We start from the raw sequence: 27,312 nt of genomic DNA, 5'->3' as shown, positions 1-27,312 counted from the left end.
GATTAGAAATTAGGAGCACGTGACATGTTTTAAATAAAATAAATCATTCTCGGTACATTAGCGTTGTGTGTCTTACGTTGTATTATAATTATGTGTATAATTTATGCTTGGATGGTTCACATTGCCTGGACTGGCACATTTCAATATTTCATACATAAAACTTAGGGGTCCAATTCACATAGACCTGAATATACAATGGAACCTAATTGTGTTACATGCCTTTGTAAGGGGCGCATTGTTCAATGGGTAACTTGCAAATGTGACAGCCCATCTTAGCGTGTGACGGAACAGCATTTCTAGGGTGAAAATTGCAAATGTAACAGACCCAGAGTGTAACTCATAAAAGAAAACATACCTTGGGTGTATATTGTAAATGGACAGGTGCATTGGAAGTAACTCGTAAATGAAAAACACACCTTGGGGTGTAGCTTGTGAAAGAAATAGCATTTCAGCGAGGTATAAATGGAACAGCAGCATCTTGTAACTAGTACATGTAACAGCGTTATGCGTCATATATGTACGTGTACTACAATGTGGATTTCAATAATGCAACCACGTAAAATAACACTCCAGTGGCTCGGAATATTAATTATATCAGGTAATTAAGATCGATTATTTTTATTATGTTTGGAAGTAACAGGCTTTCGTCGCCACTATACAATACATATTTCTCTCTGTTGGTCACATGTAACCCTGAATAAACACTTTCCTTACTCTCTCTGTAAAATTTCATGAATTATCATTAAGAATATACCGTCGTCGAAGGTGGTCTCATATTGGCAAAATATTCAACATATTTGTCTTGTAAATAAATATATTACGAAACAGGCGACGATCTTATCTGCATCGATCAAGACATATCCCACAAGAACTAGTATAAACCTCACATTTATTTCTTTACAAAATGACATGGTTGCAACTGCAAGACATACATAGCACCTATACTCTACAAATCATGTTAAAGCCATGCAATATACATTGTGTAAATTACTAGTACTTTGCAATGAAACGACAGTATACATCCTTTCCATGTTACAGTATAGCCCATACATACCTATTGTAAGTCTTTAATGTGTACTTGTAGCAATCTTGAGTGACGTAATGGCAGATGAAGAAGCTGAGTTGTTGGAAGACCTCCTAAGTAAATATAACAAGCTGACAAGACCTGTAGAGAACAAATCGGATATTGTAGATGTCTTCATCGACCTAGTTGTAGTTAAAATCCCAGACATTGTAAGTTAAATTTGCATTTACAGCACCTTATAGCAATGCTTGTTGTCATCACAATGTATATAAAACTAGTTGTTATTACGAAACAAATGTTGAAGATTACACTTCGCAAAAACACACATTTTTAGGATGTGAACTGAGCTGTGATGTGATGTAACAATTTTGTTTACTTTTAAATGACAAGAAACAGGTCAAGAGTATATGATCGCGATAACACACTCTCCTTAAGTGTTAATTAATTAGCATATTTGGCGAAAAATAATCACCGATCATTTTCCAACTAAATGATATTAGCCACGAATCGGAGGCTGTCTGTGTGGATGTGCCAAATCTTGTTCTATTAATATATTGACAACAAACAGGTAGATTGGAATTTGATACACAGATTCTTTGTGATGCTTTTTCGTACATGTCTTATTCGTACGGTTCGCTGGAGCCGCCCATTTATGGCCGTTTCCGTGAATTAGGCAATTTTCACACTAACTACTTTCATGTACGTGTTGCTGATATCTTCAAAGCATTTTGCTCAAATGAATGAACCATTGTTACTTACTTTTTTGGTAGATAAAGTAGAAAATACCCTGAATGCATTCATTTTGCAATAATTTGTACTTCAGTGCAATATTAGGATTGAATTTAAAATGTTGGGGTCAATAGACTAATTTGAAAATGGTGGTTGTATTTTAGTGGATAGTTGCCATTTTAGCAGTTTTATAATGCGTTGGTTCCATCGAGATCTTATCTTTATGTTATTTATAAAGTTGTGGTAATTATTGTTGTCCTAAATAATTTTTAAAATGTCGAAAATGGCAATTTTTTGTAACATTGCCTGATATTCTATGAAATTGTTTTAAAATATGGATTTTTAAAAATATTAAGGACGAGTTTCTCAAAAACATGAATCTTAACCCTTAACTGTACATAATAAACCAATGATCATTGTAATTATTTTTCTAGTTCCATTACTGATACATTGCAAATTGACGCAGTTCGACAATTGGATAATGACACTGTTTGTTACATTTAAATTAAAACACACATTGACTCAAATTTTCCACATTCATACTGCGTATGTAAATTGAATGTCTGACTTTATCTGCGAATAATTATGTTGTAGTTTTGTTGAATAGATTGAATTACGCCGTACCATTGATTGTGATTCATTAAATAAAGCACAATGAGCAATGCTGAGGCAGAAATATTTGTATCTCAGTGGTTCAGTAAAAATGAAAAATATTGAATTCACTTCACATGGGAGCACTTTCTAAAACTCTAGTGTGTTTTTAATAGTTTTAGGTTGTGATCTCACTGAAACTCAATGTGTTCTATCTGTCGAAATATATAGGATCCCAACAAACATACAGGTCACGTACATTCTCACATCACGTCTAGATACACTATTTATTTTAAAACCACAATTAATTTTATTTTCAATTTACAGGATGAAAAAAACAAACTCCTGATGTCGAATGTTAAATTTAAACAGGTATATAAGGCATATTTTGTACTGTTATTATGTTATTATTGATTCATATTACTTTAAAAATGCTTTTAAACAATTTAAGTTCAAACCACAACATTTTGAAATATGAGTTTGGTCATCAACTCGTCCTATCAAGTTCTGAGCCACTGAAGAGGTTAGAGACATAATTCAAATAGTTATACTTAGCTCACATAATAAATGTTATTATTGTCACAATAGTAACGACATACAATAACTACGTTATTACCAGGTGTCATAAAACACTGGGAAAGACTTGCAGGCTCGCAATGAATAACACGGATGATACATTTATAAACTATATGCTTGTAATTCGGCATAGCATAAGTCCCAAACATGTGGGTTGTTGACAATATTATTGAAGTTAACTAATGTGTATTGCGCGCCACTACAGACTTGCTGTCACTCAACAAGATGTGGTAATTTACTGACAGAAAATCATATATTGATATAGTGATTCTGAAAACATCTTACTATAGTTATAGATAAAATTAAATTTTTTATACACGACTGAAAAAAAATTAACAAAATAAGTATGAAAAACAATGAAATCAGGAAAAACAGCAATCACTTACAATATTTTTTTCTCATAGGCCGACCTAACGAACAGTCACCAAACGAATTGAACATAACTGTAGGTCATTCCGTTTTGAAATCCGCACTAAATCCGTCTTGTTAGAATGCACACTTTATGGTAGCAACAGAAATTATCAGAAGTGCCCTTCCCATGCTACTTATGTAAACATCCACCACGAGAAAATTAAGTCAATCACTCCCGACTTGCACAAACGCATCTTTCTATCATTTGCTAGTGAATATCACTTTAAGAGATGCCAACAAATGATACACTTTTAAATACTCTCAGTAATTGAATAGTACTCGCAAAATACCTAACGATTCGTGTATATTACGTCTTGAAGTACATGCCATTGAAAACAACCAATTACGTATAAACATGTATGAAAATTGGACCAAATTGTTTTAAAATTTTACCGTGTTATTTTCAGACCTGGATTGATTATCGTCTGAGTTGGAATGCATCTAATTACAGCGATATACAATGGTTATTAGTTCCATCCGAGAAAGTTTGGTTTCCAGAATTGTATTTAGAGAACACGTGAGTTATACTTGCGAATAATTTATTTCTCAGATTTATGTTATTTCATCAAAGCTTGAATGGGAATTTATAAATAATTTTGAGAAACAACACCAAGAAGTGAAAGGGTTTGTAGTTGTGAAATAATAAGTGAATTAGTAGATACATTGATTGTGACATTGACTATTTCCTTTCTTAACAGATTTATTGAGGGTGAATTGCCCTCCAAGCCTACATATGTACGCATAGAGTCCAATGGAACAGTGCTGTCACTCAACCACGCCATGTTAGCAAGTCATTGTTATCTGGACATGACGTATTTCCCGTTTGATTACCAAACATGCAATCTAAAATTCTCATCGATAACATACTACAGTACAGATCTCCAAATACACGTAAAAGAGAACGTGTTTGTGGATGATTTCGTATTGTTTCAAAACTACGAATGGACAGTCCTTGAAGTAAACACATACGTAAACTCTGTTGAGACTTCCGTTCTCTCGCCGAAAGAACAACCAGTCGCGACGTTCGAAATACACCTTGAAAGGGTCTATTTATATTACCTGATGAATATTATCGTACCTACGTTCATGCTATCCGGCTTGTCGCTTTGTGCTTTCTGGTTACCCCCGGATTGTGGTGAGAGAATTAGTTTAAGCGTTTCGCTTTTGGTAACAATGAGTGTATTTGAACTGTTGGTAGCTGAAATAATTCCTACAAATACGAATAAAGGCCCACTTATCGGTCACGTGATATTGTTTGACATGGCGGTGATTGGGACGGCGGTCATCATTAGTACCATTGTGATCAATATGCAAAGAAAAAGTACTTCAGGGCGACCGGTAGGAAAGGTTTCTCGCAAACTGTGCCTGGGAAGAAGATGTCGTGGTGGTGGAATACGTGGCAGGTTTGACTCGACCGACAACCATTATGACCATGTTGTTCTGTCAAACATATTCAACCATGGGGTAGAATGTGATGATAGAGTGACGACAATTGAAAATGATGCTCTCAGACGGCAAAGAGAAGAGTATACCATTGAAAGACTTCGAGATGTGCCAGGCAAAAACAGCAATAAGGCCGAAAAAACGCAAGAAAAAAATAAGTGCCACCAAACTCAGGTAACCGTCAAAATCATTATAAATACGTGAATCGAGATCATTGTTAGGTCGCTCTCCGAGACTAATAAATGGAATATTCCAGTTTGTTTGGATACTATTCTCTTTTAAATTGTTACATTGTTTTCTTCTTTTTTAGATGGAAGTCACAAACAACGAATGGGAGGCACTTATTAGAAATGTTGACCGTACAGTTTTCTATATCTATTTATTCATCTTTATAGCAGTTTGCATATCGGTGCTGACGTTTCCATTGTATGGCCGGATATAAAATACTACTTTTTGTTTACTACGAGATCTCGCGTGAAATCGAACGTAAAAACGTGACAAATATCGTAGTGACGTCAAAACTTCACAAAGGTTCGACATACGCGAAACTATTTTCGGGAATTTTGACGCTTAAGGTAGAAAACTACACAAAAGTAGAAATATTGTCATTTTCTCCATTTTTACATATTTGATAATAAATTATTATACTAAAACAAATAATTTTATACAGATTTTGACACAAAATATTACAACTCAGATGCGCTAAAATATGCGTACATGTAACATAAAACTCGCGATTAGTATTCTACTATGACGGGGGAAATTTCTCTCCTCTCGGGAACTCCATACGTGTCAGGGGGAATATCGTCTCGTCTCTCTATCGCGTCCCCTTGAGTTACGTGATCGGGAACGTCACTTAAACCTTACAGTCAAATAGACGCACACAACGAAATACGTTTCAACTCTCGTCTTTAGTCGGTCAGTCTAGCACTCTATAAGACAGAGCACCCTGGGGAAAAGTCCCCAAGACTATCGCAAGGTTGGCCCAAGACACTATATAGACTGCCCCAAGACTCTCCCAAGACTGCGTCTCTCCTCGTGTACTCGCCAAGACCAACTAAAACAACTTTATTCACTTTCAAAACCTTAACCAATTACAAAGAAGTATAAAGACTCTAGGGCGTAACCTTAAATCACACAGCCAATCACACTAAGTACTGAACACGTCATATCTATTGATTAATCGTTCACTATATTAGTAACTGCGAATACCAACTGTCAGAAATAGTAGTCCGAATAGCGACTGTTATATTGTAATTAGTTCCAAATCACTGAACCAAGTTCCGTCCGGAACCTCGCATGGGCCTAAACGATGACAGACATAACACAACCATTCGCTAGTAATCAGCTAATTAAGTCGATTAACAGATACGCAAAAACAAATTCATCACACTACCTTAGTATAATATGCTATACACACTTCATGGTGGTCAATGTTGATGAATTGTGTGTATCCCAACAACATATATCCTTCAGGACGCTCGGTATTTCAACATTGAACAATGAAAAAAATTCACGTTCAAATTTTTTGCAGCAAACTTTCGGTCCACACTTTTCACGCATTATGCGAGATCTCACAGTAAATGGAAAATTATCTATTCCTATGTAACAATCAATCACTTACTTGGTATTATTTCCTCATATCACCGACGACTGGGAATTTGTGATCACCATGGAATCCACAGTTTTGTAATCTGCTTTTTATAATATTAGTATATCGGAAGTCATGAATAAAATATTATATAATGGCATACCAGTCGGAATTAAAGAATGAGAGGACGCTGTTTTGCTGTTAGACACCTACAATGACTTCAAAATTAGTATGTGGGGAAAAATACTCAAATAGTGTGAGAAATATTGTCACTGGAAATTGTGTGGAGTATGGAATTATATTATTCTATCACTCATCTCAGAATGAGATGTCAGCGTACACTGATGGACAATACATCTGCGCCATCTATGATTAGCATATTGTAAGCATGGATCATTTGTTAAAATTAGTACATCGGAAGTCGCGCGCAAATCGTAGAGAGGAATTGGAGACAATTGGAGAACAGATCATTCCGGACAAATCAATCTGGCCGCAATAGAATAACATATGTTCAGTAGAAAAAAAACACACAAACAAGATGCTATATATATCACTTTTCCAGTTTCTCTGCTCATGATATCAAATTTTCTATTGTGAGACAATGGATGACATATACCAACTATATTGATCTATTAATATTAATATTGTTTAAAAATTGTACCTGTTTATATATTCGTAAGTTGGCTGCACTTATATTTAATAGCGTAATCCACATAAAAACATCCATCATTTAATAATGACAGTAATATTATAGGAGTATTTTATGCAATATTATGTAAATAATATTAGGAAGATTGTTAATTATACGTACTCCATAACATCCAACACATGGGATGTAAAGTTCATAGCTTTTAAGAGAAGAAGTTATAGTTTATTGTTATTTCAACTCACTGAGCCTTGTGATAATTAATTTCATTTCATTTATTCTGGAATATACCAATGGCTTATGATGATATATTAAAGCTTTAGAATAGTAATACATTTAAATGTAACACATACCTTAAAAATCACGACTGATTCATATACTTAACATCTCATCCGATATTGTCGACATGCAAATGAGTTATATAACAATCAGATACAAGGTCACATTTATGTTAATCAATGGCCAATAACAGTGTGCTACATTAAAATACAAACATTTTGGAATAAAGTAATTAATGTTATAATGATCTACAAATAATTTTACCAATGGCATTCATGTTTCAATATGTGTTTTTTTAAATCAATAACAGACATACATTTCATTAACATAAAACATGACACATACATAATAAATACACACATGGCACATAATAATTCAATTGTACCCAATACATACCCACATATTATTAGTGACATAAATGTAGCATTTCAGGAAAATACAGTTATTACACATTATATAACCTAATTCTATTTCCCTACGTGTTCATACTTGAATGAATATCATGACTATTTTAGTACTAGTATTGACGCAGCACACATACACCCTTTAACTTTGAGCGTCTTTTTTGCATTGAAGTATGTTCAGATAACTTTGCGGATCGACCGGCTAAAAAGACTACTTATTTATAAAGGAAATGTCACTTTAATTTGTGGGCATCGTTTTCCTTTTTAATAGAAAAATATATAGTTTAAAGTTCAACCACGGTATCACATACTATAGTAGATTAAAAAATTAAAAGCATGTCACGTGTTTTAGATAAAATAAATCATTCTCGGCATATTAATGTTGTGTTTTATGTTGTATTATAATTTGTGCTTGGATGGTTCACATTGCCTAGACTGGCGCATTTCAATGTCTTTTGTCCGATTGTTCGCACATATATCTGAATATACAATTAAACCTAATTGTGTCACGTGCCATTATAAGGGGCACATTGTTTAGAGGGTAACAATGTGTTAACCTATCTTAGGGTGTGACTTGTAAATGGAACAGCATTCATAAGGTGTAAATCGCAAGTGAAAGAGACTCGAAGAGTGACTCGTAAAGGAAAACATATCTTGGGATGTAGTTTCTAAATTGAACAGCATTCATTGGGAGTAATTCATTCATTGGCACACATGCCTTTGGGTGTAGTCTGTAAATGGAACAGCGTGTATTGGAAGTAACTATTAAATAGGACACACACCTTGGGGTGAAGCTTGTAATTGGAATAGCATTTCGGCGAGGTATAAATGGAACAGCAGCATCTTGTAACTAGTACATGTAACAGCGTTGTGTGTCATATACATACGTGTACTACAATGTGGATTTCAATAATGCAATCACCTAAAAAAACACTCCAGTGGCTCGGAATATTAATTATATCAGGTAATAATGATCGATTATTTCTTATATTAAGTAACAAACTTTCGTCGCCAAGCTGTGCAGTATACAATACTTCTCTCTGTGTCCCGTGTTCTTTCTGAATTATGACGTATATGCCGTCGTCGAAGGTGGCCTTATATTGGCAATATAATTAACACATTTGTAAGTAATTATATTAAGAAACAAGTGACATATGATCTGCTAACATTTCATACCTGTCCCACCAGGCAGTCTGACACATCTATCTCATCAGACATACTCTTTTCACCAAAACTGTCTCTCTCAAGCTGTTATGACATTAACACATTGTTATTTTGATATATTGTTAATCTCGTACGTGTTTCTGATGCTCGCGATCAAGACATATCCATTAAAAACTATCATATATTTCAAAAAAAACATTGAACTGGTTACAACTGAAAGACATATGTAGCACCTATATTCTACAAATCTTGTTAAAGCCATGCATTATACATTGTGTAAATTACTTTTCAATGACACAACAGTATAAACCATTTCCATGTTACAGTATAGCCTATACATACCTATTGTAAGTCCTTAATGTGTACTTATAGCAATCTTGAGTGACGTAATGGCAGATGAAGAGGCCGAGTTGTTGAAAGACCTTCTAAGTAGCTATAACAAGCTGACAAGACCTGTAGAGACCAAATCAAATATTGTAGATGTCTGCATCGACCTAGCTGTAGTTAAAATCCCAGACATTGTAAGTTAAATTTGCATTTACAGCATCTTATAAAAATTGCTTATTGTTGTCATAATGTGTATACAAATATTTGTTATTACGTAAGAAATGTTGAAGGTTTCACTTCGCGAAAACACTGTACAATTTACAGAAGGAACTAGTTGGGCTGAACTGTGAATTTAACAATTTATTGTATTGTTTTCTCTTTTGAATGACAAGAGTCATGTCTAGAGTATTTGATAACAATTACACAATCTTCTTAGAATTAATTAACATATACTCATCCATATAACCAGCATATAATAATCAAAACAATCATGTTCCAACTAAATAATATTAGACACGCATCGAAGGCCAATGTAATACGGTTGTCTGTCAAATCTTATTCCGCTATTATCTCTAGAACCAATGGGTAGATTGGAATGCAATTTGATACACAGATACTTTGTTAAGCGCGTCACTTTCACTGACGCCGACAATCAATGGCCGTTCCTGTGAACCTATGCGTGGTCGCGTTAGGTGTAAAATGTATAATTTAATTGGGCGCGTCAAAAAGCTGGATCCACCAATCAGCATCCTTGAGACAACAACAAAGAAATATTTCGAATTTAAACAATAGAAGATTATGTCGTCTTATATGACACTATAGCTTATCTAGGCAATTTGCATACTAATCAACTACTTTCATGTGTTGTTGAAATCCTCAAAACAATTTGTAGAATTGAATAAAGAAAGTACTCAGAATGCATTCATTTTGCAATAATTTGTACTCTAAGCCAATATTACGATATTCAATTAAAAGTTGGGGTCAATAGCCTCATTTAAATATGGTGGTTGTGTTTCAGGAAATAGTTGTCATTTTGGCGGTTTTGTAATGCTTTTACCATTAGTTCTACGAGATATTATGTCATATCTTAAAGTTTAGTTTGTGACATGGGCTGAAAGAAATATAGTTATTGCTAATGTTGGGGTACTTATTGTTGTCCCGAGTTTTAAAAAAAATTCAATTTTCTTTAATATTGTGTTCTATGGAATTGTTCTAAAATTAGGGATTAAATATTAACTAAATACCTTAAATGTCAAACACTACTTTGGAATTAATGTGCATATAATATTGATCTAATGTGGGTATTAATTATACCTACTTTCAGCATATTATGTTGATATTCTAACAGTTTGCTCAAATGTATTAAAACTTAGTACATACTTACTACCAGTATTTTTCTAGTTCCATAACATTGCAAATTGACGCAGTTCGACAAATGGATAGTTACACCGTTTGTTACATTTAATTAAAACACACATTGACTCAAATTTGCCACATTCATACTGCGTATGTAAGTTGAATGTCTAACTTTATCTGCGAATAATAATCAAATATTGTTGCACTTTCTAGAATCTCAAGGGAGTTTTTATAGTTGTTATAGTTACATGTGACCTCACTAAACTGTGTCGAAATATATATTTTCTAATTTACCGAGCTGATAGAAGAGAATAATTTTTGCAATCTTTGCATTCAAGAAACCGACGCTTTTTTGTTCAATGTTGTATATGAATTATATTACTACATTGTCTATAGACATTTTTAGTCTAAATAAGGCTGTTTTTTCAACCCACACACATACAGGTAACACGTACACTGAAAACGAGGCCGCTATAATTATCACGTCTGAATACACTACTTATTTCAACACCATCATTAATTTCATTTTCAATTTACAGGATGAAAAAAACAAACTGATGATGTCGAATGTTAAATTCAAACAGGTATACAAAGGCATATTTTGCATTGTTATTATTTTACTATTATTATTCCATATTACTTTTAAAGTTATTTTAAACAATTTAATTTAAAACCTCAACATTTTTGGAAGTATAAGTTTGGTCATCAACTCGACCCATCGTATATAATAAATGTGAATATTATTACAATAATTGGTAGAAAACTAACGACATACAATAATTTTCACAAGGTTGTTTACACATAGTTATATAACATATGAAATAATCTAGGTCATTACATACTAGGGGAATAGGGAAAAACATAAAAAGACATAAACACAATAAGTGTGAAAACTAATGAAATCGGGAACCACAGCAATTGCTTATTACAGCAATTACTCCCCCCGAAAAGTGACCTCCCCAACAGTCAACAAACCGATTCAACATGATTTGGGGTCATTCCATTTTCAAATCCCCACACTCTTGTTAGAGTGCACACTGCTTTCCATAGTTTCACTGTAAACAATACACTTTATGGTAAGCAATAGAAATGATCAGTAGTGCCCTTCTCATACTACACCACAAGAAAATTAAGTCAATCACTCTTGCACAAATGCATCTTTTCTATCATTGGTTAGTTTGAATAAATAAATGCCAAGAAATTGCTCAGTACTTGCAAAATAATCCGTGTATATTACGTCTTGATATGCATGCCATTGCAAACAACCAATTACGTATAAACATATGTGGAAACTGAACAAAATTATTTAAAAAAAAATACCCTGTTATTTTCAGACCTGGATTGATTATCGTCTGAGTTGGAATGCGTCTAATTACAGCGACATACAATGGTTATTAGTACCATCCGAGAAAGTTTGGTTTCCAGAATTGTATTTAGAGAACACGTGAGTTATACTTACGAATAATTAATTATTCAGATATTTGATATCTCATTCAAGTTGGACAATATAATTAACTCGTTTCAGCTTGAATGGGAATTTATAAATATTTTTGAGAAACAACACCAAGAAGTGAAAGGGTTTGTGATCGTGATTAGTAGATACATTGATTGTGACATTGACTATTTCCTTTCTTAACAGATTTATTGAGGGTGAATTGCCCTCCAAGCCTACTTATGTACGCATAGAGTCCAATGGAACAGTGCTGTCACTCAACCACGCCATGTTAGCAAGTCATTGTTATCTAGACATGACGTATTTTCCGTTTGATTCGCAAACATGTAATATACGATTCTCTTCAAGGACATACTTCAGTGCAGAACTCCAAATACTCGTAAAGGAAAACGTGTCATTGGATGACTTCGTATTGTTTCAAAACTACGAGTGGACAGTCCTGGAAGTAAACACACACGTGAACTCTGTTAAGACTTCCGTTCTCTCGCCGGAAGAACAACCAGTCGCAACTTTCGAGATACACCTTGAAAGGGTCTATTCATATTACCTTATGAATATTATCGTACCTACGTTCATGCTATCCGGCTTGTCGCTTTGTGCATTTTGGCTACCCCCGGATTGTGGCGAGAGAATTAGTTTAAGCGTTTCGCTTTTGGTAACAATGAGTGTATTTGAACTGTTGGTAGCTGAAATAATTCCTACAAATACAAATAGAGGCCCACTTATTGGTCACGTGATATTGTTTGACATGGCAGTGATAGGAACGGCGGTCATCATTAGTACCATTGTGATCAATATGCAAAGAAAAAGTACATCCGGGCGACCGGTAGGAAAAGTCACTCGCAAACTGTGCCTGGGAAGAAGCGGATGTTGTGGTGGTGTGACACGTGGCAGGTCTGACTCGACCGACAACCACCATGATAGTATGATAACAATTGAAAATGATGCCTTCAGACGGCAAAATGAAGCATATGCCAGTGGAAGACATCGAGCTGTGTCTAGTAAAAACAGCAATAAGGCCGAAAGAACGCAAGAAAAATATACGTGCCTCCAAACTCAGGTAACCGTCATTCTAAATACGATTTATTTATGGAAAAGAACATTATATATTTTATCGCCCTGCGAGACAAAATTTCCTAAAAAATGGGATATTTCAATATCCCTAAATACTATTCTGTTTTAAAATGTTATTTTGTTTCTTCTTTTCTTTTAGATGGAGGTCACAAAGAATGAGTGGGAGGCACTTATTAGAAATGTCGACCGTGCATGTTTCTATATCTATTTGTTTATCTTCATAGCTGTTTGCATATCGGTGCTGATGGTCCCAAAGTATGGCGAGATATAAAATACCATTTCTGTTTATTACGAGATCTCTCGTGAAAAACAAAGGTCATACTGACGTCAAAACTTCACGTGAGGTTCGACGAAAGCAAAATAAGTATTGGAGCATTTCGTCACTGTGTGGAACGCTACACAAAAGTAATAATATTTTTAAAATTTTTTTCACATATTTGATATTTAATATCACGGATATGAAGAAAATTGAATAAAAATTCTTGGTTCGGAGATGGTCGATAACATCGGAAATCACGCATAACAATTATCCAATGGCATGACGCCTAACATACGAGTCGGAACTACAGAGTGAGCAGACGCTGTTTTGCTTTTAGGCGCCTACAATAGTTTCAATGTATGGTCTCATAATGCAACTATTAAACTCAACTATCAACAGCATGGAATATATATACATAGTTTGCAAAAGCTATTATATGCTTACTATCTGAAGCATTTAGTAAATATATAAATTTGCATCATTCACTAAATTTATCAAATTCTGAAAAGGTGATTTTGTGAGAGAAATGTTGTTATACTAAAATGTTTGCATTTGAGCAATTTATTATAGAATGGTGTCATTGCCAATTTTATCTTTGTCACACAACTTGCACATCCTCCAATCATGAAGGATATACTCGTCACGTGTTCGATGTTTGTAATTTATGTATACTTATATTTGACAGTATAATCCACATAAAACACCCATCATTTAATGGTGACAATTATATAAAATTACTTTATGCAATTTTATGTAAATACTTATGTAACGATTTTTTTTAAGAGAAGGAGTTATAGTTTGTCATTATTTTACATCGCCTGTATAATGATAATCTCATGCTAATTGAGTTGATTTCATTTATTATTGAATATATCCATGGCTTATGTTGATATATTAGTTTTAGTATAGTATAATAATAATACATTTAAAAGATAGCACACACTTTATAAAACAGCTACCCGATACTACTGAATAAATTCATATATTTAACATCTCATACGATATTGTCGACTCGCAAATGAGTTCTATAACAATCAGATACATGGCCACATAAGTCATTGGTTAACATTAAAATACAAAAATTTTGAAATAAAGTAATTCATGTTCATAATGATCTCCAAATACTTATGCTAATAATACTTATGTTTCAATATGATGTTTTTTAATCAATAAGATACAATTTTTAATATATTTCAATAATGCGACGTTACCATAAAATATGACACATAAATAATAAAATACACACATGTTAATGTTATTGTACATAATGCATACCCACAAATTATTAATGACATAAATGTAGCATTTCAGAAAAAATACAGATATTACACATTCTATGACTTAATTTTATTCTCGTATGTATTCATACTTGGATGAACATCGTGACTCGTGACTATTAATAGTGAACTAATATTCACGCAGCACAAATACACCATTTTACTTTGAGCGTCTTTTTTGCATTCAACTATTTTAAGATAAGTTTGCGGATCAACCTGCTAAACATGACTAGTTACCATAAAGGAAATGTTGTCATTCTGGCATCTCTTTAATTTGCAGGTATCGTTATTTTATAATATCAAAGTATATAATTTCAAATTTCAAGCATGGTATCACATATTGTATAGTTGATTAAAAAAATAAGAGCACGTAAAATAAATCATTCTCGGTACATTAGCGTTGTGTCTTATGTTGTATTATAATGATGTGTATAATTTGTACTTGGATAGTTCACATGGGTACCCTAGACTGGCACATTTCAATATTTAATATCCGATGGTTCATATATATAACTTAGGGGTCCAATTCAACCTAATTGTTGTACAAGCCATTGTAAGGGACGTATTGTTTAGAAGGTAATATGCAAATGTACATGATGGGCACCAAAGGCTGTGTCTTGTAAATGGGACAGCATTCCCAAGATGTAAATCGCAAATGTAACAGACTCAGAGAGTAATTCGTAAAGGGAAACATATCTTGGGATGTATCTTGTAAATTGAACAGCTTTCATTGGGAGTAATTCGCAATGGAACAAATACCTTTGGTGTAGCTTTCAAATGGAACAGCGTGTATTGGATGTGGTTCGCAATGAACACATACCTTGGAGTGTAGCTTGTAAATGGAACAGCGTGTATTGGGAGTAATCCGTAAATGGGACACACACCTTAGGGTGTAGCTTTTAAATGGAACAGCGTGTATTGGAAGTAACCCGTAGATGGGACACACACACCTTAGGATGCAGCTTGTAGATGGAATAGCATTTCAGTGAGATATAAATTGAACAGTAGCCTATTGTAAATAATACATCTGACAGTGCAATTCGTTATACGTGTACTACAATGTGGATTTCAATAATGCAACCACGTGAAAGAACACTCCAGTGGCTCGGAATATTGATTATATCAGGTAATAATGATCGATTATTTCTTTATATTTGAAAGTAACAGACAGTAAAACACAATGTTAAAAGAAAATTTACATGTCTCGACACTTTTTAAAATCCAGACTTTTTAAATTATTCAGGACAGCATTAAGTCGCCAAGCTGCGCATTATGCAATACATATTTCATCGTGGCACTTGAAAACTTGAATAAACACTTTCCTAATCCTCTCTGTAACATTTAACGAATCGTACTGCAAACTGGCACGCTGTGTGATGAAAATACTCCGAAATATATTGTGTTTAGAGCGTGCGTTCGTAACGTAATAATTAACTAATTAATAAATAAATATACATTGTAGTTCAATATGTGTTGTAGTTCAATATGATGTGACATGATATTTGACATGACCTGACGCATTTTGTAATTTTTGATGGTAGCAAAGATATTAAAATATATTTAATATGCCACTCTTACTCGATGCAAAATTAATGGTTAATTTAATATAATTTGCATAATTTGTTAAAAATATTTGGATGGCATGATAATATAGATGTTTATCCACATTCTAAATCATTTGTAATTATGGCGAATATGCAGTCACATTAGTCTTGTGATTACTATTATAGCACGAGGCAGATGACGATCTTATATGCATCGCACCCCATGACAAAACTGTCTCACCAGATATATTTAGTTAGCCTGACACACCCGTCTTGCCAAACATATCTCAGTAACCTGATATACAAGTCTTACCAGATATATATCGCTAACCTGGCTTACCATTCTTCACCAAATATGTCTTTTTTAAGCTGTGGTGACCTAGATAACGTGATGCACATAGTTAATTTGATACATTAAGTCTTTAATGTGTACCTGTAGCCATCTTGAGTGACGTAATGGCTGATGAAGAGACTGGTTTGTTGGAAGACCTCCTAAGTAGCTATAACATGCTCACAAGACCTGTAGAGAACAAATCGGATATTGCAGATGTTTTCATCGACCTAGTTGTAGTTAAAATCCCAGACATTGTAAGTTAAATTTTAGCAATGCTTGTTGTTGTTATAATGTATATACGAATTGTTGTTATTACGTGAAGAAATGTTGAAGATTACACTGTACAATTTACAGGATGAACAAGTTGAGTTGCGACAAAGCAATTGTATTTTATCCCATTTTTAAACGGCAAGGGTCAGGTCTAAAGTATGTGGTATCGATTACACAATCTTCCTAGAATTTATTAGCATATTTGGCGAAAAGTAATCACCGAGTATATTCCAAGTAATGTGTGGATGTGCCAAATCTTGTTCCATTAATATCTCAAGTACCAATGGGTATATTGGAATGCAATTTGGTACATAGATACTTTGTGATGAACCCCGGACCTGAATATATGTTGGTACATCGTCCTATTCGCACGGTTTTGCTGGAGCCGACCATTCATTGCCGTTCCTGTGAACCCGTCGTGGTCGTGGTAGGAAAAGCTGTATTTGACCTCAATTAAATTGAATGTTTTGATTGGACAGAAGTTGGGTCCATCAATTAGCGTCCTTGTAAAAACAACTCTCATCGATTTCAAATTTGAATAGATTTTGTCGTCTTACATCACGCCATAACTTAATTAGGTACAATAATTTGCATAAAAATCAACAGTTTATCCAAGAATTATTTACATGCATACTGTTTTTGTAATTAAGGTGGAAGCCTACAATAATTTATTCATTTTTCAATAAACTGTAGTCAAGTGTAATATAAGGATAAGGACTAAAGTTTGGGTAATCGGCCTATTTTTCAAGAAAGCGATTGTTGTATTTTATATTAATGGATAGTTGCCATTTTGTCAGTATTATAACGCTTTTACCATAAGTTCCTATGGCAGAGATATTATGCCATATTTTAAAGTGTAGGGTGGAGAATTCACTTCACAATGGTTCACTTTTTAGAATCTCAAGTGTGTTTTTATAGTTTTATTTTGAATTAAATATGACGTCACTGAACCTCAAAATGATCGGTCTGTCAAACTAAATCCATGCAGACAATGTGTTCCTACAGATTTATTTGTCGATGATACAGTGACGTCACCAATTCGAACATTTTCCATGAGAATTTAAAGCAAAGCAGGGGGATTGTCACCTGAGCATGCAGTAGATGGTCATAGCGTGTCGTTTTTTTGTTTTGTTTGTTTTGTTGTTTGGTTTTTAAAACATGCGTCTGCCCATGAGCCCTCTGCGCTGTTAGCATGCGTTTTATCGTCGATTAGAACTCAATTTGCGCGCGTGCGCACGTGACCCCCCGCTTTAATAGTTTTTGCAATCTTAAAATGTAAGAAACAGGCGCTATTTTGTCCCCTGTTGTACATGAATTATATCACTACGCAAAATAAGGCTGTTATTCAACCCACACACACAGGTCACATGTATACTGAAAATGAGGCCGTTATAAGTCTTACTTTGCGTTACAAGTGATTGTGCACAATCCGCTATTCTCACATCACGTCTAGATACACTATTTACTTTAAAACCACAATTAATTTTATTTTCAATTTACAGGATGAAAAAAACAAACTGATGATAACGAATGTTAAATTCAAACAGGTATATAAGGAATATTTTGCTTAATATTTTTATTAATATTATTATTTCAAATTACTTTTAAAATGCTTTCAGACAATTTAAATTCATATTACAAAAGAATTTAAGAATGAGTTTGGTCATCAACCCGTACAATCAAGTACTGGATCACTAAAAAGGTTTGAGGCATAATTCGAATACAATAAATGTGAATATTATTACAATGGTTAGTAATAAACTAATAATTTTCACAAGGTTGTTTACACATAGTTATATAACATATGAAATAATATAGGTCATTACGTCTTCGGGCGCTTCGGACATTGTTATTGCTTATAATACTATAGTAATATTACAGGTCGATTACACTCTAATAAGAAAAACATAAAAAACAACATGAACAAAATAAGTATAAAAATGTACTAATGAAATCGGGGACCACAACAATTGCTTACAATCTTCGAGCGCTTCGGACATTTATTATTGATTTTAATACTCTAGTAACATTATAATCCGGGTACTCTGCCATGTGTTGCGTGTAGATACGCGAGTTGCCACGGGATGGTAGCATTTCAACTCGCTTTGCAGCTGCATTTGCACTGCAGACAAACTGGATGAATCGAACCAAAGAACCTACACTAGTTGATCCTCGCATATAGTTCAGCTTTATAACTAACTGATCTTTCGTCTCCTCTATCTTCGGGTCGTCATCTCTAATCACCAACGTACCGTCGATGGTCGGATAATAATAATAATAATAATAATAATAATAATAATAATAATAATAATCTGTATTGTATCCTTAGAAATAAGATCTAAATAAAAATACTCCGTTTATAAAGATTTCAAAAGATCTGTGAATAGTATACTTCCATACTTATTGAAATATATTTTGGTTATTATTTCTCATCAGAAATATAAATGTTCTTCGTTATTTCTTTAGGGAATTCAATATTGCAATCTTCTTTATATTTCTATGCGTTGCGGGGTAACAGATCATCGGTCAATGATCGCAATCTATAATTACGTATTTACCAGGTCTCACAACATAGTGGAGAAGACTTGCAGGCTCGCGATACATAAAACAGATGATATATTTATAAACTGTACGCTTATAATACGGCATAGCATACGTCGCAAACATGCGGGTTGTTGACAATAAATGACCTTGTAATATTGAAGAAACGTGTCTACCTTCGTCTCGCGAGTTTGAGCACATGGCCGTTATTACGCACACTGACGCACGCAGATTTGATATGACGCAACTAGGTGCGCTAATTCACGCGCGCGTCATTGACGCAACAAAAAAAATCATACATTGATTTAGTGATCTTGAAAAACATTAAAAATCCTCAAAGAAGGCTAAAACAAATAAACAAAATTAAAAAAATAATCACAAAAACAAAATAAAGATGAAAACTAAGGAAATCATTGACCACAACATTCACATACATTTTTTTCTTGAAGACCCCCCCCCCAACACAGTTGACTCAGAAATCCCCACAAAAGTAAAGTTAACAAAAAACAAAATATGATCAGAAGTGACCTTCCCATACTATTTATATCAAATTCCACCACAAGAAAATCAAGTCAAAAACTCCCGATTTGCACGCATGACTACATGTGTCTAGTAAATATCGTTTGAGGAAATCATTGCTAAAAAAAATAGATAATTGAAAGTATCGATAAATTGCATATTACCTGAAAAAGTGCCAAGCGAGTAGTGCATATTATGATTTAATATCCATACCATGAAAAACCACCGATCGCGTATAAACATGTCTGGAAAGTATACAAAATTGTTTTCCTTAACACAAAAATCACGAACTACCGAAATTGCCGATGTAGTGTGTACAAGAGTGAGAGAGAGTTTATTTGTCGTAACGAGGTCGACGGTCAATCCAACTCAGTATTTGGAGTCGGGTGGACCCTTTTCCTGAATAGAAAATACTAGGATATCATCTTGTTAATTTCAGACCTGGATTGATTATCGTCTGAGTTGGAATGCATCTAATTACAGCGATATACAATGGTTATTAGTTCCATCCGAGAAAGTTTGGTTTCCAGAATTGTATTTAGAGAACACGTGAGTTATACTTACGAATAATTAATTATTAAGATTTAAGTTATTTCATCTAAGTTGGTCAATATAAGTATTTCGTTTCAGCTTGAATGAGAATTTATGAATATTTTTGAGAAACAACACCAAAAAGTGAAAGGGTTTGTGATCGTGATTAGTAGATACATTGATTGTGACATTGACTATTTCTTTTCTCAACAGATTTATTGAGGGTGAATTGCCCTCCAAGCCTACATATGTACGCATAGAGTCCAATGGAACAGTGCTGTCACACAACCATGCCGTGTTAGAAAGTCATTGTTATCTTGACATGACGTATTTCCCGTTTGATTCCCAAAAATGCAGTCTACGATTCTTATCAAGAATATACTACAATACAGAACTCCGAATACACGTAAAAGAAAACGTGTCATTGGATGATTTCGTATTGTTTCCAAACTACGAGTGGACAGTCCTGGAAGTGTTTACACGTGTTAACGCAGCAAAGACTTCCGTTTTTTCACCAGATGAACAATCAATTGCTGTTTTTGAGATACACCTGGAAAGGGTCTTTTTATATTACACAGTGAATATTATCGTACCTACGTTCTTGTTGTCAGCCTTATCGCTTTGTGTATTCTGGCTACCCCCGGATTGTGGCGAGAGAATTAGTTTAAGCGTTTCACTTTTGGTAACAATGAGTGTATTTGAACTGTTGATAGCTGATATAATTCCTACAAATATTAATAAAATACCGCTTATCAGTCAGGTGATATTGTTTGATATGGCAGTGATTGGGACGACGATCATCATTAGTACTATTGTGATTAATATGCAAAGAAAAAGTACCTCCGGGCGACCAGTTGGAAAAGTTTCCCGCAGACTGTGTCTGGGAAGAAGATGTTGTAGTGGAACACGTGGCAGGTCTGACTCGACCGATAACCACCATGAACATGTTGTTCTGGCAAACATCGGCAACCATGAGATTGTGGTAGAAAATGACAATGACGCCCTAAGAGGGCAAATAGAAGAGTATAACATTGAAAGAAATCAAGATGTGTCGGGTAAAAACAGGATTAAGGACGAAATAACGCAAGACAAATATAAATGCCACCAAACTCAGGTAACCATATTACCGTCAAAGTCATTCGAAATAGTAAGATCATTTTTCGGGAATTTGTCAGAGTACATTCGTTATTGTTTATTTCACCCCAAAGAATTTCCATTTTATAAATGTTATGTTTTCTTCTTTTTTTAGATGGAAGTTACAAAGAGCGAGTGGGAGGCACTTATTAGAAATGTTGACTGTACATTTTTCTATATCTATTTATTCATTTTCATAGCTGTCAGCGTATGGGCGGTGACGGTGCCAATACTCAGCAGTCAGTGACTGACATGATATTAATTCCTCGCATTCATGTTTTGTAAAACATAATATGATTTGATAATATTAGTGCACCTTAAATCACGCACAAAATACTGTCAAATTGCATCGTGCATAATAATAATAATAATAATAATAATAATAATAATAATAATAATAATAATAATAATAATAATAATAATAATAATAATAATAATAATAATTACAGATTGAAGTTGAAAGAATGTGGCACTTAAAAACAATGATTGTATCCGCGGTAGATGGAGCACCTGGTCTAGTCAACAAAAACACCCTAAAACATGTTGATACAATTTCTGGAAACCCAAGTCTGCAAGAGATACAGAAAATTGTTCTTAATAGCACTGCACATCTGCTGGTAAAAGCGTTATCAATTCAGACTTGTTTACGTGTTGTTGGTAATGATTTGGTATGTTTTGGGTGTATGGTTATCGTTTTGTGTCATCCATCCTTTTAGCCTCAAGTCTTTGGGTAAGACTCGGCATTAGAACTGTAAAACAGCAGATCAAAAGGACATACTAAAAAACATAATAACAATAATCATAATATAGCCGTAAAGAAATTGCAATTCTTCTCGTTTGCAAATAATAAAGTATTTTCTTTGTCATGTTGATATTTGTTTTCACAATGTTTAAATAGGGTACACATTTAATTGTATTACATGTAAAAGTCTGTATGTGCATAGTTTAGAGATTTCTCTATTGTTGGTATCATTCCAGAGTTTTGTATATTGTTCTTTTGATATCATGGAATTTTTGCTTTTTAATATTGTCAATGTCAATATTGTAGTTGTTTTTGATTATATTTTGATAATGTAGCCAAGAGTTTTTGTAACGATTTTGTTTTAGTCCAATATAGCATCATATGCAAATGTTATAAATCAGGTTTTGATTGTAGTTGATTGCGCTGTACTAAATAATTTATAATAACGGTAATCTGCCAGTTTCCATTCTGCTGCCAATGTTGCTGCATTTGTTATTGACATTCAATAAATCATGACAACATTTTTCAATACAAGTACGGTCCCAATGTTGAATGTTTGTGTCTATTCCCAATCTGATCCGTATAACATTGGAAGATTTAAGGACTTGAACAATTTTGCCTTCAGTTTTATATTTCTGTATTGTCTGTTGTATATATCTTCTATGCTTCTTTTGCTTTCAGGCTTAAAGCATAACTTTGGTTTTCTCTGTGTTCACTGTTGGTCCCCACGTCTGTGTATATTGCTGTAGAATAATATACTGGCCTGTAGTCCTGATTCTGATGTTGATGTGAGCACTATGTCATCTGCATATAATAGGCTAGATATAGGCTGGTTGGTGAGTTCAGGGATGTCAATTGAGTTTTTATCAAGTTCTGTTGATATGTCATTGATAAAGATATTGAAAAATGTTGGGATTAATGGACAACCTTGTTTTACGTCATTTTCTATTTCAAAAGTTGGTGGTAATCTTCCATCCAGTTTAACTTGAAATGAAATGTTTCTGTACATGTCTTTTATCACATTCTATAACGATCCACATTGTATTTCTGTAGTTTGTATAACAGTCCATCTCTAAGATCCACAAAGCAGGTGTGAAGTTTCTTTTTTGTTGTTCGGTATTTTTATTTCTAGTTTTCAAAGTCAAAATGTGGTCAGTAGTTCGTTGATTTTTTTCTGAAACCAGTTCGGTTTCTGTGTATAGCATTATTAGTATCTAGATATATCTATATATTTAACAATTCTGGTGTTTATAATCATCGCAAAAATGTGGCAATGTCACAGTAGTTAGATAGGTTTGATGTATTGTATTTTTTCTGTATTGGAGTGATTATGTTACTATGAAATAATTCTGGGTAGTGCTCTTTAGAGATCATAAGATTATATAGTAAGTGCTTGTACATTAAGTGTGGGCTTCCATATTTGAACTCACATCTCTGAGGGTATTCCATCAATGCCGCTAGTTTTCTTCGTCTTCAGTTTTCTAACTACAGCATTTATATCATGTGTTGTAATTTGTTTGTTCAGCCATTTATTTCCAATCATAGCATCTTCAATGGTTTTTAATTGTGTATTTATTTCCTTTTTTCTACTGGTTGATGTACTTGAGGTTTTGCTAATTGATTGGAGGTATTTAATCCATTCTGTGTACCGAGTATCTGAGACTTTATTGTTATGGTGTGAATACTCTCTTATAACATTCCGTAGTTCTTGTTGTGATTTCTCATTTAGATTACTGACTTTATCTTGTAAAGTGTTCCATTTCTGTCGTTTCAGATGTTCCACATACGTTTTGAATAGTTTCTTCTTTGTATGATATCGGATCCTAATTTGTTGGTTATATGGTTGTTTCTGCATTGCCTTTGTTAAATCAATAAGTTCTTTTTCACTGAGTTGCTTTGTGCATCGCTACATCGTTTTTTACGTCTTTTAATATATATATATATATATATTAAAAGACGTAAAAAACGATGTAGCGATATATATATATATATGTATGTGTGGGACTATATTATTCTTTCTCACTCAACAATGAATAAATGTCATTAGTGGGACTGACCAAAGATGGGATTGGTGGACATTACATGAATAGATTTTTGAATGAATGGATTTTTTTTATTTGTCAAATACACTGAGTAAAGTCCAATAAAGTAAACACACAGACAAGCAAAACTAGACTAAATCAATTTAAAACATATGATCAATAAAATGAGTTAAATTCGTGATAAAATTCTCGGGTAGGTCTTCATAATTTATTAAATGAGTAAAGTAGCTCATTTTTATTCAATCTTCTAAAATAGCTTAATGATTACAGTGAAATATTGTATTCGTGTTGTTCCCGTGCAATACTCACAAATTCTCTGTTTGTTGGTAATGCTCATACGACGCCCAGGGAAAGGACGTCAACATGATATATATTGGTGAAGGCAACGTTGTTCAGATCTACCACCTTTGTGTTTGATTGTGTAGTCGTTCTTCAAATGGAATATATATTTATTGATGACTATAGTTACATTTCTACGCTTTCGGCATTCGTAATATAAGTGCTTCTCTCTGGAGGGCGCGATTTATGGAACGGTGTGATGAATCAATGTTTCCAATATTTTAATATTAATATTAATCAAAAAATGTGTGTCATCTACCAGCATAATTTGGGATTCCAGCTACAATGAAATTTATTAAAGGTAAAAATGAAAAGGTAAAATGATCCACACAATTTAATCCACACAAAAAAGAAAGAAAAAAAAAGTATTTTAATTCTCATGTTATTCTCATGTTGTGTATTTGATAATATTTAATATATATGTTTTCGTATATGAAACTTTTTCATTAATTATTATTGATCTATTTATTTGCTATCAATATTGTGTATCCATTTATTGTTTATGACCCACAATTAGAATAGTTCTTATTGAAAGTTTCAGTAATGTGTCATTTTCTTTTTGGGATTTTATGGAATTATAGATGGCAGAATGTAGTGAATGATGGCGGACAGGTTTTCAAAAAGACGGAATTCTGCAGGAATCAAACGAACGTTTGATAAGAACATACTGAAATATTGCGCACGTGCGATATTTGTGTTGATGAACATTGATTTTCCCACAATCCAATGCGCTCTTCAAATGAAAATCAAAAGTATGAGGTTTAACCTGGGCTCGACTTACACTGAATACCGCCAGTCACTCCTTCGATACCTTCCAATCACCTAAAAATTACCTAATTAAAGCTTGGAAACGTCTCAGTTTGTATTCGTTGATTTGCGCAACAGTCAAAGTCGCCATCTTTGTTTATATGAGACTCATATATCTCGCGCATGCGTGGCGCGACGACTACCATCCTTTAACCCGGTAATTTTCTGATAGAATTTGCAATTTGTGTAGCATACACAAGGCTGATTAACCCAACTTTGCACTGATTAAGATTAGAAGATATCGTAGTCATGCTGTAACAGTTGACATTTGAATTAAGTGAATCAGTTATGTAAAACTAACAAAACTACCCAACAATGTAATGCAATATTGATTTGACATTCCAGTGTTTGAGTGTTGTCTTCGTTCTGTCACTAATTTGAGGGAAATTCGAATAAATGACAAGAAACATCTAGTTTATCAGCACTCACCATAATATGGTCAACACTATTGTTATAGCGATGTGAGTAAGAATAAATCTATGTTATTAGTTTGTATGGGAATTAGTTCAAACACATCCATGAAGAATACCCCTCATTAAGTTGTTGGAAGAGACATTTTATTGTTGGGGAAATAAATGTCATTTGACACTTTATATACTGAATTCAAATTATTATCTTTCTAAGCCCTCGCCTTTATATTCTTTTTTTTTCTGTTGACATACTTTATAGCACGGAGATTTCTTCACATGCAATTGAGAGGCGTGGTAATGTTCCGCTCTTCTTTTTGTAGAGTCACTTTTTATCTTTATGGACTGTCAGGCGGGTTGTATCCTATGCCTTATAGGTGTAATTACAAGTTACTACGGCGTGATTCCAAACACACAACGTAATTTAGAATGAGGCGATTAATTTTGATTGATGAAAACCGGGCGCGCTGCGCCGGGCGAGATAGGGGAAATATTGCCCTAATGTGAGGGCGCGCATCTCTTAGTGTTACGAGGCTGGGCAACACTTATTGTTGTCCAAATTATTGTCAGATAATTACACAATATTTACCGTTAACATAATTTATGATAATAGTTATGATTTTTTTCATTGCAAACATTACTCAGCTGATTTCCTGGACATAGTAAGGTTCCAAATGTGCAATTATGGTCGCCATTATGGATCAATATAAATACAAAATCATACATGAATTAAACTTACAAGTATCAAAAGAGTATTCCACTATCGGAAAAATACTATTCTAACTCTTAAACATAATAAAAGAATGGCGATTAAAGATGGAGATATGCCCTCCAATTATATTATGGCGACCATTTTGAATTTATGCAAATTAGAAAAGTTGTCCAAGGATGACATAGTCGGGAACATGCAGATCCATCAAGAGCATGATTTCGGGGAACCAAATTTAAAGCGGGAGGGCCGTCACCTGCGCACGCGCGGGAATTTAGTCCCAGACGACGATAACAACACACGCTAAACACTTGTTTGTAAACAATGACTCGCTATGGCCATCTGACGCATGCGCAGGTGACGACACCCCGCTCTAATTTGGCTATTTTCTTCGGATATTTGAAATCTACTAAATCAAATCCACGTGAACATGAAAAATAACTTGAACTTTAAAACCCAACGAAATTGTCTAAAGCATCAACATAGTGAGATTAAATGCCAGTGAAAATAAACAGCTGTACAGTTTTACGTAACAAAAAATAATGAAACACGAAAAAAATGCTGTTCGTCGAGCTGAAAAACATTAATTACACTTTATTATGGGAAGTTAAAAAAAAACAAAACGAGTGGAGATGCCGGGTTTCGAACCCGGGGCCTCGTACATGCAAAGCACGCGCTCTACCACTGAGCTACATCCCCTAGCTGATATAGGTTATCTACAACAAAGTATCTATATTATTGAACTCATTAACACTATTTCAAATTTTGTTATAGTGCTGGTATTGTTAG

The 27,312-nt window shown here is 33.9% G+C and overlaps 1 protein-coding gene and 1 non-coding gene across 2 annotated transcripts; one reads left to right on the top strand and one right to left on the bottom strand.

The window, feature by feature from the left end:
• Positions 1–1,101: 1,101 nt before the first annotated feature.
• LOC102801619 (uncharacterized) lies at positions 1,102–13,339 on the top strand. The gene is made up of 9 exons (XM_085507498.1): positions 1,102–1,233; positions 3,739–3,848; positions 4,030–4,948; positions 5,085–5,133; positions 9,231–9,379; positions 11,081–11,125; positions 11,876–11,985; positions 12,181–13,054; positions 13,208–13,339. The coding sequence occupies exons 1-9, from the start codon at positions 1,102–1,104 to the stop codon at positions 13,337–13,339; spliced, it is 2,520 nt and encodes an 839-aa protein (XP_085363624.1).
• A 13,811-nt stretch (positions 13,340–27,150) lies between these two features.
• Positions 27,151–27,222, bottom strand: TRNAA-UGC (transfer RNA alanine (anticodon UGC)). The gene has a single exon. It is a non-coding gene; the product is annotated as a tRNA-Ala (tRNA).
• Positions 27,223–27,312: the final 90 nt, after the last annotated feature.

Source organism: Saccoglossus kowalevskii, chromosome 14, assembly GCF_978046115.1.
Source record: "Saccoglossus kowalevskii chromosome 14, keSacKowa6.1, whole genome shotgun sequence".
Classification (NCBI taxonomy): domain Eukaryota; kingdom Metazoa; phylum Hemichordata; class Enteropneusta; family Harrimaniidae; genus Saccoglossus; species Saccoglossus kowalevskii.
The sequence above is the reverse complement of the archived record's forward strand: the minus strand, read 5'-3'. Positions and strand labels throughout refer to the sequence as shown.